The sequence below is a fragment of the Beta vulgaris genome, chromosome 4, assembly GCF_026745355.1.
Source record: "Beta vulgaris subsp. vulgaris cultivar EL10 chromosome 4, EL10.2, whole genome shotgun sequence".
Classification (NCBI taxonomy): domain Eukaryota; kingdom Viridiplantae; phylum Streptophyta; class Magnoliopsida; order Caryophyllales; family Amaranthaceae; genus Beta; species Beta vulgaris.
Window position 1 is genome coordinate 30,078,923 of NC_079205.1, and position 15,348 is coordinate 30,094,270.

General features: G+C 35.1%; 2 protein-coding genes and 1 pseudogene across 2 annotated transcripts; 1 reads left to right on the plus strand and 2 right to left on the minus strand.

Annotated features, from left to right (window-relative positions):
* The first annotated feature begins 5,859 nt into the window (after nt 1-5,859).
* Nucleotides 5,860-7,662, plus strand: LOC104907457 (cytochrome P450 77A2). The gene has a single exon (XM_010696390.4). The coding sequence runs from the start codon at nt 5,900-5,902 to the stop codon at nt 7,553-7,555; it is 1,656 nt and encodes a 551-aa protein (XP_010694692.1). The 5' UTR covers nt 5,860-5,899; the 3' UTR covers nt 7,556-7,662.
* Nucleotides 7,663-9,743: 2,081 nt separating this feature from the next.
* LOC125496592 (uncharacterized) lies at nt 9,744-10,750 on the minus strand. Its single transcript, XM_048642096.2, has one exon. The coding sequence runs from the start codon at nt 10,566-10,568 to the stop codon at nt 9,744-9,746; it is 825 nt and encodes a 274-aa protein (XP_048498053.2). The 5' UTR covers nt 10,569-10,750.
* An 855-nt stretch (nt 10,751-11,605) lies between these two features.
* Nucleotides 11,606-13,368, minus strand: LOC125496929 (glutathione S-transferase T3-like; annotated as a pseudogene).
* Nucleotides 13,369-15,348: the final 1,980 nt, after the last annotated feature.

Consider the following 15,348-nt stretch of genomic DNA (forward strand, 5'->3'; position numbering starts at 1 on the left):
CTCAATGTAAGTGACTAAACAATCATCACCACTTCTCTTCCTAAAAGATGCTAAACTTTGCCTTCCTCAACTATTCCATGGAACGCCTTCTTATTATTCCGATAAGGATGGTCGCATCAAAGGAACCTTCGGTCTGCATATAAACTTCTTTGTGACAAGTAGAAATGTATTTTGATTTTTTGTCGTCGATACAAATCGGGCATGCTTTCTTCCCTTTGTTCTTGTACCCGGATAAGTTCTCATAAGCGGAAAAGTCATTAAGAGTGCATAAAAGCATGGCACGCAATGTGAATACCTCATCAGCATGTGCATCATACACAGAAACTCCTTCCTCCACATTATTCTCAAATCATCAACAAGTGGTTGGAGGTAGACATCTATGTCGTTTCCAGGCTGTTTCAGCCCTCAAATAAGAACCGACAACATGATGTACTTGCGTTTCATGCACAACCAAGGAGGAAAGTTGTATATAACTAGAAGAACTGGTCATGTACTATGTTGAGAACTAAGAGTGCCAAATGGGTTCATCCCATCTGTACATAGGCCAAGCCTCAAATTTCTATCCTCGGCAGCAAAGGTCTTATGCAAACGATTGATACATTTCCACAAAGGAGCATCAGCTGGATGTTTGAGAAAACCATCTTTTTTCCTTCATTCTGCATGCCACCTTAAGTTCTTAGCATCCTTTTTGATTGAAAACATGCGCTTGAATCATGGTATAATCAAAAGATACCACATCACCTTTGCTGGAGGCCCTTTCTTATCAATAACCCCTGTGCGCCTATAATGCGACTTCCCACATCGAGGACTCTCATCCATATTTTCATTTTCATTTCGATATAGCATACAATCATTTGGACAAGCATGTATCCTTTGGTACTCTAAACCGAAGGGACACATCAGTTTCTTAGCATAATAGTTCGACTTGGGTATTCGTTCATGGTCGTCCGGCAACATATCACCACATGCTTGCAACAAGGAAGTGAAATAAGAGTCGCTTATACCGGCTTTTATCTTGATATTAAAGAGTGTTATTACGGATGTCAGCTTGGTGTACCTCATACAACTAGGATACAACAGTTTCCAAGATGCCTCGGCTATGCACTCAAAAATACGAGGTCGTTTCCCAGCATGATCATCAACCCCCTCCATCATCTCCTCGATATGGTCCCCTTCATCATCATCATCATCCTCTACATCAATATTCTCAAATTTGTCCTCGATGTTCTTGTCATTCTCAATGACTTCAAACTAACCTCTTTCATCCACATCGTTAACCACGACATTCCCACCATCATATATGCCCTCCTCACCGTGCCAAACACATACATTGTAGTCTTGCCTAAACCCGTTACGAAAGATATGCTCCCTCAGCGACCCAATGTTACTAACCATGCACATATTACCACAATCAACACTAGGACAATAAGAACCCTCAGTTGTCGTTGCAGCCCGATGATTTAACACAGCATCACAAAATTCAAAGACCCCATCCACAAATTCACACGTGTCACGACTACCACACATTCATGCACGATTCATTTCAATCAGACATCTTATGAAACACAAGCAATAAGTACCTCATGTCAATAACGAACTTCATTACATGATTAGAGTTTATGAACGATATATATTTAATCAAATTAGGCATGCTTTCCAAGGGTCCTTTCCAAGTGAATGTATGTCTTCTTTTCGATTCTACGGAAAATTCGGCAACATTTCCCTATAGTTCTCCAAGTACACGATGTAGATATATAGTTACTTATATCTACGTATGTACCCAGAGAACAAGAGTAGGGAAATGACGACCCAAGATTTTCTTCTAGAATTGAAATAAAGACATACATTCACCATCTATGTGAGATTAAATGTAATATCCCGATAATTCTCTCTTTCTAGAAAATACTTTTATAATATACAAGTAGAGAATTACCCAAGTATTATCGCCCGTGTGATAACGTATCGGCTTATTCAGAATTTTGCAGCAGAAAATCATTAACTAAACTTTAACTTTATTATAACTCAAAATGAATAACAAATGTTTAGGATTTAAATAAACCAACTTAACAACTCAATCAACTTAAATAAAATATGTTCTAAGTAAAGCAAGAATTAAACTAAGCTAGTTACACAACTCTCCACTCCAGATTCCCAATGATGCACATCTGCAAACCTGTAATGTCAATGCTATACCAACTCTGCTCACCACAAGGATCATCACAGGATCAATAAGGCAAAGCCATGATCACACACACAAACAAAGCACGTAATCAGTAAAGCTGAGTACTACATATCAAACATACACATTCCTAAACATGATACTACATAAATAACATGCAAGGATCAATAATAATATAATCATACAACAATCTGCAGATAACTTTTACTGAACTAAACTCTAAAATCATTTTATTATTTTAATGGAATAGTTATTGGAACAGGTTGTCTTATCTACTAATGCGAAATACGGGCGCGCGACTCCGTACTCCAGAGTGACCTACGATATCGAGGAACCTTTGAACTAAAAGAGGGATGGTGATCAATCCATTCCTAGAAAAGCCATGGGCTACCACCATGTACTCCAACCTTAATGTCCAACTCTAGACGTGCACCAGTCTAAAGTCTATAACTATTCTCGTTACACTTTACGTTATTTACATATTATTACTTGTTTTGACACACACATACAAGTAACACATAAATAATAATTAGACAGTCACAACTGAACTTCTTTTATCTTTGGATTTAACAAGTGATCACAACTTACAGTTCAAGAATACTTTAATTCCTTTTTAACCTCAACTTTCTTTACTTGTTGAACCTAGCCAACAATAATCTTACCTTTATATAGGTATAACTTCTAAACTTACCAAATAAGGTCCACAATCCTCATAAGGTAAAAAAATAATACTTCTCAAAGAATACAAGAATAACATGCTTCAACTTCTATAACATATACTAATTCTTCATGCGAATTGATAAATAAACTTTCTTTTCATGCTTGCATCAATTATTCCACACAAACATACAATCTAATATTCATAATAAATTCCAAGTCACATGTTGCACACACGCATAAAACATGTAAAACAATTACTAGAAATCACATATATATGAACAAAGTAGGTTCCTATACATGATACTAAAATTTATTCTTCCTTAGAACATGATACTAATCATCACATAGCATGTAATTATGTATGTACCTCGTATAAACTAGCCTATAGGCTACTTTTAAATCCTTTAAAAGTCTCCTACGATATATTCTCCGCCTAGAAATCAAGATAACCGAAATTAATAACTTTTTTAAAAAATTTACAACAGCCTTAAAGTACTTAAAACCCCCTTTTAAAAACGTTTAAAAGTCGATTTTAATAACAAACTTGAATTATTTTTAATTTCTAGCATAGTACTACCATACTAGCAATTAAAAACTCTTAAAAACCCTGTAAATAGACCCTTTTTGAAATTACAGCAACTTTAAAAATTAATAAACCTCCTTAAAACATGTATAATATATATAAAATCATATTGTAAGTAATCTCATAGTACCTAATATGCTACTATGGTTTTCTAGCAATTTAAAACCCTAAAAATTCATGTTTTCATGATTAAAACTAAAATATAATCATAATATCAAATCTAAAAATTTTCTTATACTATATAAACTATAGATAATCGAAATTACTTATTAAAAACATTAATTTAAACTAATAAACATGATTAACAATAATAGAAAACATAAAAATATAGTCTTTAATGAAATCTTAAGAAGGAAGAAAAGAAAACAACCAACAAAAGAGGATAAGGAAGGGCGCCGGCAAGGAGCATCTCACGGCAGCAGCAAGGCGGCAGCAAATTGGTGACTTTAGGAAGGCTTATGACGTTTCTTGTCGAAGAAGAAATGTTGCTTGAAGAAGAAGAAAGAACTTTGGAAGAGAAAGAAGAAAACGTGGAAGGGGAAAAGAGAGAGAGAGAGAGAGAGAGTCATGTGAGTGAGGAGGAGGAGAGAGAAAATTTTTCTTTTGTGTGGGATAAAATAATTGGGTATTAAGGTATTTATATAAAGGCTTCCTTGATTGAGCTTAGGAAAAGAGATAAGAGTTTTAATGAAAATTGATAATCAATAAGATAAATAATTAAAGACTTTAATCATCAACATGACTCTTTTCCTTTTTATCCTTTTAGGATTTTTGATTCCATTAGACTTCTTTTTCAATATAAATATTTTCAATTTTATTACATCATGAAAATAATTTCATTTGACTTTTAAAAATAGTCAACCTTTTTGAATAGTCAAATCATTTTAAAACTAATTTGGGTTTAAATATAAATATATATATTTATAAAATCCTTTAAAATTATGGGGGATTACATTAAACATCTAAGAACAGTCCCAAACCGAGGACTATTCAAGACTTACTCCTAATGAGTAAGTCTTGAACGGGAATCTCGGCATATGATATGATGATACATACATAGGTTTTTAAACAACAAAGCATTTTACATCTAATCTTAATTCAACGATAAATATATACATATTTGCACATATAAACTAATTTACCATGAAAGAAAGCTAAATATGAGCGATAACATACCAATATCAAGGCTGTAAATAGGGAAATCGAACGCAACACTCCATCACTAGCTAGCTTTAATAATAAACAACAAAGGTTTTGGTCAAAATCGCAACCCTTTATGCGCATTAAGGATTGCGGTAAAAACCGCAACCTTTCCTATTTGCCCAAGGGATGCTACAACAAGGGTTGCTAGCCAAAAATGCAACCCTTAGAGCTATTTTGACCGTATTTCTTGACGTTTTTTCCACTAGTGGGAATTGTTTCCAATATCATTTTAATCCAAATTATTTGGAAAGAGTTTGTTATTAAAATAAAGTTATCCTTGAATTATTAGTTAAGGAGATTTCAATATATACATTTTGCAAACTAGTAAATGTGTTACCTATCATGTACGTATTCTATGCAGTTTTATACTAATGCTTATTTCCTTTGTCCTATTTGGCTTCGTTCATCTTTTGGTAATCAGTTTTGCAAGTAAACTTTAGATGTGCATAGGATCATACTGAAAAGGGGATCTTCGCTTAATTTAGGATGTTTCGTTCTTTTTAAGTTGAGACAAAATTTATTTATAATTATAAAGAGTTATTATTATTTTGGTAAAAGTATTCCGTTGCAAGTTATTTTGTTGGTTAGTAGTTATTTGTCGAAATCGTGAAAGTCACGAGGAGCTGATATACCTAAGTTACTAAAATATTATTTAATTAATTACTTATTTTAATGGGAGTAATTTGGATGTTGTAGTAAGCAAGAACCATTGAAAAGTTGTGTGCAAAAAAGAATTTGGTTAGCTAGCTAATAATAAGGGTTTTATAAGAGAAAATAAAGGAAAATAGAACTTAGAAAAGGAGGGAAATAAATTGTAAAAGAGATGGGAATAACCAACTAATAGTCCACGCTAAAATTTAACTGTCAATGACGAAAAATGGAAAAAGTTTCATATAAAAAGAATTTGTTTAAGACTGCTGCAAGTTGCAAAAAATTATATTAAAAAAATGTTTTTTGAAAATAAAAATTAACTATAAAATATTGATCTTTACACAAAAAACCATAGATAGACTTAATAAAAGAGAACCCGCAAAAAATTAAATTATTAAAATCAATTTTCTCCAAAATATAGTGGATGCCTAACTCTTGTGGCTAAGAACCCCACGATAGTAAATTTCTAAGCAATACAATTACCTAAAAATGTGCAGTCCTACTCCTGAGTCCTGTCTACTAGCATTACTGTGAGCTGCTACAGCATTTAACGTGCCGCACAAATACGTTGGGGTTCGGTTTCATCACAATTGCCCTCATTAAAATCACTCAACTGTAATTTCATGCATTCTCTGCTTTTTATACTCCATCCCCTACCCTTCAACTTCTACAACTACCCCCACATTTTCCACTCACTCAGACACTCACTCACTCACTCACTATTCAACCAAACAACAGAAAAAATGATGGACTTCTCTTCTTACTATCACTTAGTATTCATCACATTAGCCCTCTTAATTTCAACTCTTACCTTGTTTCTCACCACAACAAAGTCAAAAAAGAAATCATTCCGACGTCGTCTCCCTCCAGGCCCGCCCGGATGGCCCATCGTTGGTAACCTCTTCCAGGTGGCTAACTCTGGTAAGCCATTCTTTGAGTATGTGAGGGACTTGTTGCCTAAATACGGCCCCATTTTTACCCTTAAGATGGGGTCTCGAACCATGATCATTATTAGTAATGGGCAGTTGGCTCATGAGGCTCTGATTGAGAAGGGGCAGGTGTTCGCCACCCGCCCCGCCGAGACCCCTACACGGGCTATCTTTAGTTGTGATAAGTTTACTGTCAATGCGGCCGTGTATGGTCCCGTGTGGCGGTCTTTAAGGAAGAATATGGTTCAAAACGGGCTTAGTTCTTCTCGGCTTAAGGAGTTTAGAGATGTCAGGGATGCTGCTATGGACAAGTTTATTGAACGGATCAAAACTGAGGCTGAGAACCAAAAAGGTGTCGTTTATGTTTTAAAGAATGCTAGATTCGCTGTGTTTTGTATCTTATTGTCCATGTGTTTTGGTGTTGAGATGAGTGAGGAAACCATCGAAAAGATCGATCATATGATGAAAATGGTGTTGATAACGGTCAACCCGCGAATAGACGATTTCCTCCCTATTTTAAGCCCCTTTTTCACGAAGCAACGTAAAGAGGCTTTGGAGGTTCGGAAGAAGCAGATCGAGACGCTACGCCCATTTATCGAGCAGCGTCGGGCCATTATCCGGGCAGGGCTTGCCTCGGACCCGACAGCTGCACCGTTCTCGTACTTGGATACACTGTTTGAGCTTCAAGTTGAGGGGCGGATCTCGGGCCCGACTGAGCCCGAAATCGTGACGTTGTGCTCGGAGTTTATCAACGGAGGTACCGACACGACGGCTACTGCCATCGAATGGGCGATGGCGAGGCTCATAGAGAACCCCGCCATGCAAGAAAGGTTGCATGACGAGATCCGGGCCGCTGTGGGTTCACGGCCCGTTCAAGAGGGAGACCTCGACAACTTGCCTTACTTGCATGCATTTGTTAAGGAGCTTCTTCGGAAGCATCCTCCGACGTATTTTTCCCTCACTCATGCAGTTACTGAGCCCACCACGCTCGGAGATTATAACATTCCCACAGGGTGCAACGTGGAGATTTACCTGCCCGGTATATCGGATGATCCGAAAATATGGAGCGAACCTGAAAAGTTCGATCCGGAACGATTCTTATCGGGTAGGGAGGATGCAGATATGACGGGGGTAAAGGGAGTAAAGATGATCCCATTCGGAGCAGGCAGGCGGATTTGCCCGGGTTTGAGTATGGCAACGATTCATGTGAATTTGTTAATTGCCCGATTGGTGCAAGAATTTGAGTGGGGGGCATTGACGGAACAAAATAAAGTTGATTTTAGTGAGAAGCTGGAATTTACTGTCGTCATGAAGAATTCCTTGAGAGCAAAGATCAAGGCCCGGGTTTAATTTAGTATAAACTTTTTCATGCAACATATTATATTTTGTTTATTATTATATGTTTTTCTGTTTGAATTTGCAGTTGACTATCTATATACTTGATAATAGTTTGTTTAGTCCTCCGTAATTTTCACGTATTGATTTTCTTCAATGTTCCGTCATCCGTCCAACTTGTTTGTCTAATTTGTTATTTTTAAAATATTGATTTTTTGTTTTCAAAACATAGGCGTTAAATATTATTCTATCTGTTTCTACCTGTTCTTATTTTTAATATGTGCGTCAATGCATTTTGTTCACTTTAAATATCTTTTTTATATTTCTAAAAATTGTAATGGTTAAGTTTCATTAAAGTACTCATTAACAATATTTAAGATAAATCAAATACGAGTCGATCGATATAGCTATACTTTTTCTTAAATCCAAATGGAAACAACAAAAAGAAATAGGAAGAGAGCATTTGGTGCTTTATAATAACAGTGAAAATTTTCCTAACCATCATTTTTGGATATAAACAGAATAATGAATAGGCAGTTACTAAAAATGCCTTAATTGAGTAAATAAATTGCTTTTAAAGTATTACTTTTGCTAAGATATATGTTTATGTGAACCCTGTCCGCGTTGGAGCATGAACTCATGTCAGGCCCTATTCACTATCTTCAACTCTTCAGAAATCAATCACAGGTAATCAATAATGCCAGTTGTAAAAGCAAACTACTTCCTGCATCCTAATTTAATTGAAAGCAGTCTTTATACCTATTCCGGGTAAAATATTACTCCATTCGTTCTTTTTTTTCCACATATGTCATTTACTTTTCAATTTTGCTCACTTTTCAATTTCTCTCTCCATATTTTAAATTCTTCTCTCATATTTTTACACTTTCTCCTTGATTCTCCCCCAAAATAAAGTGCAGTAAAAAAAAAAACAGAAGGTGTATAATTCTTTTGATATTACTCTATTCTACATTTCTACCTATAAAGACCAATTCACCAAGTAGTACTTGATATAGTAATTTGGTTTGTATTTTATGAACTTGAAGTTGTGGAATCAAACCCCACTAGAGTCCTAGAGACACTTTAGGTATTGGGATTTCCCTTTATCATTCCCCCTACTTTTAAGGGACCTTACTTGCAAACTCAAACTGGGTTGACCTGTGCGAGGTTCCATTCTAATTAGAACGTATATATACACCAAGTCAAATTTAGGGAAATAATTTATTGATGAGAAACAACAACATTATTTTAATAAATGATATATATATAGAATCTCATAATTTCTAATAGATGTCTAATCCACCAATCGCTATCCTTAAACTTAAAAGTGTCCTTAAACTATGAAAACAATAAAGGCTTATTAGAGCACCATTATTCATGATTGAAAAACTCAATCATCCCACTCTCTTTCTAACTTTCTCTCTCTAAAAAATAACATCCCACAATCAATTCCCACTCATCTCCTTAACCATGAACCATTTTTCAATCATCCCAACTACTTTTTCCTCTCTCTCTTACTTTTTGACCCCACCCAACTACTTTTTCTCTCTCATCACCCAACCACCATCATACAATATTTTTATTATTTACTTTTTAATGATATGAATTAGTTAGCGTTTTATTATTAATTAATTTAATTAATAAATTTAAAATAATTTATTATTAATTAAAATAATTAATAAATTTAAAATTATAATTATCATTTTAATAATTAAGTTATCTGCATAATTAGCTTTTATTAATACGTAGCATATGTAATTAGCGTTTTCATTAAGTAATTAAATACGAAATTAGTTAGCGTTTTTAATGATATGAGACACAAATGTACATTGGGCGACAATTACAAACTTAAGAACGAAATACATAAAATGATGCATTGGTGCGACAATTACAAACTTAATTAAGAAAAAAAGTACGTTAAACTTAACTCAAAACGGAAAACATAAAACTTAATTAAGAAAGAAATACATAAAATGCTCTTAATTAGCATTCCCACCAAATTTTTGCCATATATTAGCAACCAAATCACGTTTCAAGGAATGATGCACATGTTGATCTTCAATTGCATCTCTATTGGCCATGTACTGGTTGATATCTACGATCCGATCATGATAATATTCAAATTCGTCCCCATTATTACTTGTGTTGGAATTGAATTCGGTAGTATCTGCGTAGTGGGCATATGTATCTCGTTCATCTTCCACAATCATGTTGTGCATGATAATGCAAGACAACATGATGTCATTGAGAATTTCCTCATCCCATGCGAGGGATGGTTTACGAAAATGCAAACCGAGATTGGCACCCCAAATGCTCTCTCTACATCTTTTCGAGCTCCTTCTTGGTGTTGAGCAAATAACTTGTCCTTGAGAGTATGAGGACATGTAACTGATTGAATGAATGTTGCCCAATTCGGATATATACCATCAGTGAGATAATAACCCTTATCATATTGGTTACCATTCACCGTAAACTGCACGGGGGGTGCTCGACCTTCTAAAACATCCCTAAACACAGGAGATCGGTGAAGAACATTTAGGTCATTGCACGAACCTGGGATCCCGAAGAAAGAATGCCATATCCATAAGTCACGATCAGCAACAGCTTCAAGAACTAAAGTAGCAACACCACCTCTTCCTTGAAATTGTCCTTTCCATGCAGTCGGGCAATTTTTCCATTCCCAATGCATACAATCTATGCTACCAACCATGCCCGGAAATCCACGATCTTCACCGAATCTGAGTAGTCTAGCCAAATCGTCTGGAGTAGGCCGTCTCAAGTACTCCGCACCAAATTTCTTGATGACCCCCTTCGTAAATTTCATCAATGCTATTCGAGCTGTACTTTCACTAATTCGCACATACTCGTCAAGCGAATCCGCCGCTACCCCGTAGGCAAGCATTCGAATAGCCGCTGTACACTTTTGTAGGGGCGATAAACCTAACTGACCCGTAGCATCTCTTTTTTGAGTGAACCATTCATCACTTGCAATGACATTATCCATAATCCGAACAAAGACATGTCGCTGCATTCGAAATCTTCGACGAAATAAACGAGCTGGATAGACTGGTTGATCAGCAAAGTAATCATTGAACAATCTTCTATGACCTTCCACCCTGCCTCGATTAGGACGTGAATGACCTGCTTCATTATCATCAGTCACTTTTGCTCTTCTATTCCTTGGTGTTGGAGTTACATTTGATATAAGAGTTGGAGCAAGTGGTGAACAATATTGGTCAAGAAATCATCTATTTCTTGATCAATTATTGCTCGTGATGATCTTCTTTCATCATAACTAGAGGAACTAGAGGAACTTGAACGAGAGAAGTTGAAGGGGTTCATTCTTGTGTTTAAGTTTGGTGTGAGAAAATGGTGAACAATATTGTGTCTGGGTTTGGTGTGAGAAAATTGTGAAGAAGGATCCTTGAGTTATATAGCATAAAATAATGTAAAGGGAAGTACAATAATGTAAAAAGTGAACAATAATGCATAAATGCAGTACAATAATGTGAAAAACAGTACAATAATGTTTAAAGCAGAACAATAATGTGAAAAGTAGTACAATAATACATAGAAGCAGTACAATAATGTTAAAAGCAGAACAATAATGTGAAAAGCAGTACAATAATGTTAAAAGCAGTACAATAATGTTAAAAGCAGTACAATAATGTTAAAAGCAGAACAATAATGTAAAAAGCAGAACAATAATGTAAAAAGTAAAACAGTAGTGCTATCATCAGTACAATAATGTTGAAAGCTGAACAATAATGTAAAAAATAGTACAATCATGTAAAAAGTTGTATTCATATGTCAATTCATATAATAATTAACACAAGAATATTTTTAAACCTTTTTTTTATTAAGTGAACTTAAACATACAAATGTTAACTTTTACAGAAACTAAAAATTAAACTAAAACATAAACTAAAACATAAACTAAAATTAAAACTAAAACATAAACTAAAATTAAAACTAAAACATAAACTAAAATTTAAACTAAAACAATAAACTAAAATTTAAACTAAAACATAAACTAACATTTAAACTAAATACTAAAAAATTGGATTATTGGTCAACCATGTTGTTAATGTCTCAATCATACCCTCCTCAAATGTTGTTCGATTTTCCTTTGCATACATTGCTTGTAGCAAATCCATGTTCTTATGATACTCTTGCACTTGCTGCATCCTGGTTTGCAACGCTATTTCTGCCTCCTTTGCAGCAACCTTCCTTGCTTGAACCTCCATCTTTTTGTCTTCTCTCTCAATATCTACACTCCTACCCTCTGCATGGATCCGAAGCCTTTCACTGAATGTAGCAAAACACTCAATTGTCTGACCAGCCACCCCTTTGAGCTTAGCCTTCGCTTTCTTAGTACCATAGGGACGTGGGTCATCTTCACCTCCTTCAGCACTAGTAGGTGTCTCGGGCATTGAGTCGCTTCCATCAACTCTTGTCCTCTTACCGCTTCCTCCGCTTGCAGGTGAATCAACATTTTCTTGTTGATCTTTGGGGCGACCACGTTGACTATCCATTGATTTTATAACTATTGACCTCCATTTCCGAAACTTCCTCAACAATTTCCAAGCATGTTCGAGGATGAACCTACCATTTTTCCTACGATGCAATGCATGAGCTTCTCTCAGAACATCATCATCGTTTTGACCACTCTTCTTTCTTGCAAGAGCTTCATCGTAAAATGCAGCCCACCTTAAAACCCGTGGAGCAAGTCTACTCCAACGACCTTTCACCATATCAACATTTCTTGGAGCAATTTCTGTTGGGTTTGCTATTCTTCCTTCCTCGAAAGCTTCCCAAACTTTTCCCCAGAAGATATTTTTCTTTTGGTACGTCCCACTCACCTTATCAAGAGAAGTGTTCATAAATGCGGAGACCAGGAGTTCATCTTCAACTTGATCCCAAACCCTCTTAACAGAAGAACTTGTTTCTGTGGATAGGTGGGTTTTGTGATTGAACGGGTTGTCTTTGCGGTGGTTGTTGAGATTGATTACCTGATAGTAATTGCGAAAATGATTGAGTTCCCTGAACAAACTCATCATCATCATCAGAATCATCATCTTGATGGTATTGACCAAAACCATCACCACCTTCTTCGTATTCACCACCATCATCATTAACATCGTTGTAAGGAGATGCATCTTCTTGGTATTGAGAAAATCCATAATTAGGATCAACTTGACGATATGAAAGGTTGGCATTTTCAGATGGAGATTCATGGTAGAGGTTATCATATTGAGGAGAAGCATTTTGAGAATTTTCTCCCCTTTGATTGGTAATTATTCTGAGAGGGTTGACGATATTTTGATTGATTTTGAGAAGGTTGGCGATAATTTGACTTATTTTGAGAGCTAATTAAGCGATTTTGTTGCCTAGGCATTTGATTTTTTGAGCGATTTTGGGGTTGATTTCTTATATAATTAGGATGATTAGGATCCATAATTATAAGAATTTGAAAATAAAGAGCAATGGAAGAAGAGTTAGAACAAAGAGAAGAAATTAGTGAAGATGGAGAAAATTAAGTGTGCCCAAAATATAGCAAAATGGGTCTCTATTTATAGATCTCGAAAAAATAGACCGTTGGTATTTTTTTTTTTTTTTTTGATTTATATTTTTTAAAATATAACCGTTGTAAAATTTACAACGGTTATATTTTAAAAAACCAATAGCAATCCGACACATGGCGTGCGTGACAAATGTCACGCTGCAGTTGGCGTTGACACGCGTGTCAGCTGCCAGCTGCAGCGTGTCAGCGTTGAATTTTTTTTTGCCTCAACAAGCAGCAAAACGCTGCGTTTTGGGTTGAGCTGTTTCACAGCTCAACCCAAAACGCAGCGTTTTGCTGCTTGTTGAGGCAAAAAAAATTAGTGGAATGGTGACCAGGCAGTGGGTCCCACTCCACGCCTGATCACCATTCCACTCACCCCATCCCCTTTTTTTGCCCCAATCAACCCCATTCAACCCATGATTGATTTTTCAATCATGATTAAGCCTCTTTTTTTCTCAATCATCCCATGAGATTTATTTCTCATTCATGGTTAATGGTGCCCTTAGCGTTTTGTCTAGCTCATAAAAGGCAATAGATCGGTTTTTGGGAGAATGATGCAAACAAAAATAGATAAAATAATGTTTTCAACGCAACCCTTTTTTCGTGTTTAAAAAAAGTCTTCAACACCACCTTTTATTTTTTATTTAGGTAAGTTGAAGTTTGTTGTAAAGAGGGGAAATTAAAATCCCTCCGATACTGATGGAGAAATTGGGGATCCCATTTGTCTCTTGTAAGAAATAAGATTTGATTTCTAGTCCTCTAAATCGTTATCCATGCTAATACCACTAGACAATTACTTGTTGAAGAAATATAATAACTACAAGACTTGTGCATACTCCATATTTTTAGTACGTTTTTAAAATTAATTATAAAGATTTTTAAGTAGAAGTTTATAATAAATTATGGTGTATTTCAAATAAAGTCTAATCCAGATTAAATATTGAACATAGATCCACAATTTCTAATTCAAGTAGTTTGTTTATTAAAATTAAAAATTATTTTAAAGGAAAAATTCAAAAATATTTACAAAAAGATTTATTAAAAAAACTTTTGAATTCCGACCCATGAATTCATGCCAGTGAGTTTAAACTTATCAAAAGTGTGGTTAGTATTATTCCTTTTTATCTTTTGACTAATTTAACTTCTCGAATAAAATAATTTAGGAGACAATTTATATTTTGCCCAATTCTATCTAAATGACCGTAAAAAATAGTTGGATCTTAGCTAAAATTATTTAGCTTTTCTCTTAAATCCATCTTTTACTTTTCGTGTCTTAGTTAGTCTCTATCTACCCAACTAGTATAAATAGGGGTCTCCACCCCTCATATATTTCACACCAAATTTGAATAATACATCTCTTTTCTCAAGTTTAAAATTTCTCCCTTTTGGCCTACCTTTCTCTTCTCCCTTACAGCTTGTTTGGTAGAAAGGATCTGGAAGGAAAACAAAGGAAGTGAAAGAAAATTTGTTACTTTCCAATGTTTGATTCATTAAAAAAAATAAGTGAAAGGAAATAGGAGGAATTGGAAGGAAATACTCTTTAATAAAATTTCACTTTCCTTTCCTCCCAAAAGTGGGGGAATTTGGAAGGAAAGATAAAATTTATACCAAGCATGGGAAGTTAAGGTTTTTTTCCTTTCTCTTCCTTTCCTTTACTAAAAATAAACCAAACACACTATTAGTAGTTATTAATTTTCAAGGTGCATGTATATGTAAATCTTCAATTATTGTCTGCATGCATAATATCATGTTTCTAGGGTTATTATTTTAGATGGATCTACATGTTTTTTTTGTGTAATATGAACAACATGAATTTTTTTATATGCACGCATATGAATTGTTAGGAATACTCTACTCGGATACTAATGTTGATGGTTATACATACATGGGCCATAAAGAAAGTTTCTAAGGACCACGAATGTGATTTGAACCTTGTGCACAATCCTATGTGTAACTATGCATGGATGATAAGTGCGTTCCTAACGTACTTTTTGACTCTCTTTTGGCTTGTTTTAGCTCCCTTTTTCTCCTTTTCTTCCCTCTTTCTCCTCACTTTTCACTTCTATTTCATTCACTTGATCATACTTGATCATAGTGACATTTTGCTAGATTTTCGATCTATTTTGATCGAATTTCTAGCACATATGCTTTCACCATGTTTGCTCGTGTTTCTATTGCAGGTATGATCCTTTTCGGGGCCGAGAAATGCAAGACATGGCACAAGGGAACGAGCGAGAGGCTGAGA

What these genes read in the sequence shown, in the direction of transcription:
- LOC125496592 (XM_048642096.2), bottom strand. Translation starts at nt 10,568, where the DNA reads ATGCAGCGACATGTCTTTGTTCGGATTATGGATAATGTCATTGCAAGT.
- LOC104907457 (XM_010696390.4), top strand. Translation starts at nt 5,900, where the DNA reads ATGCATTCTCTGCTTTTTATACTCCATCCCCTACCCTTCAACTTCTAC.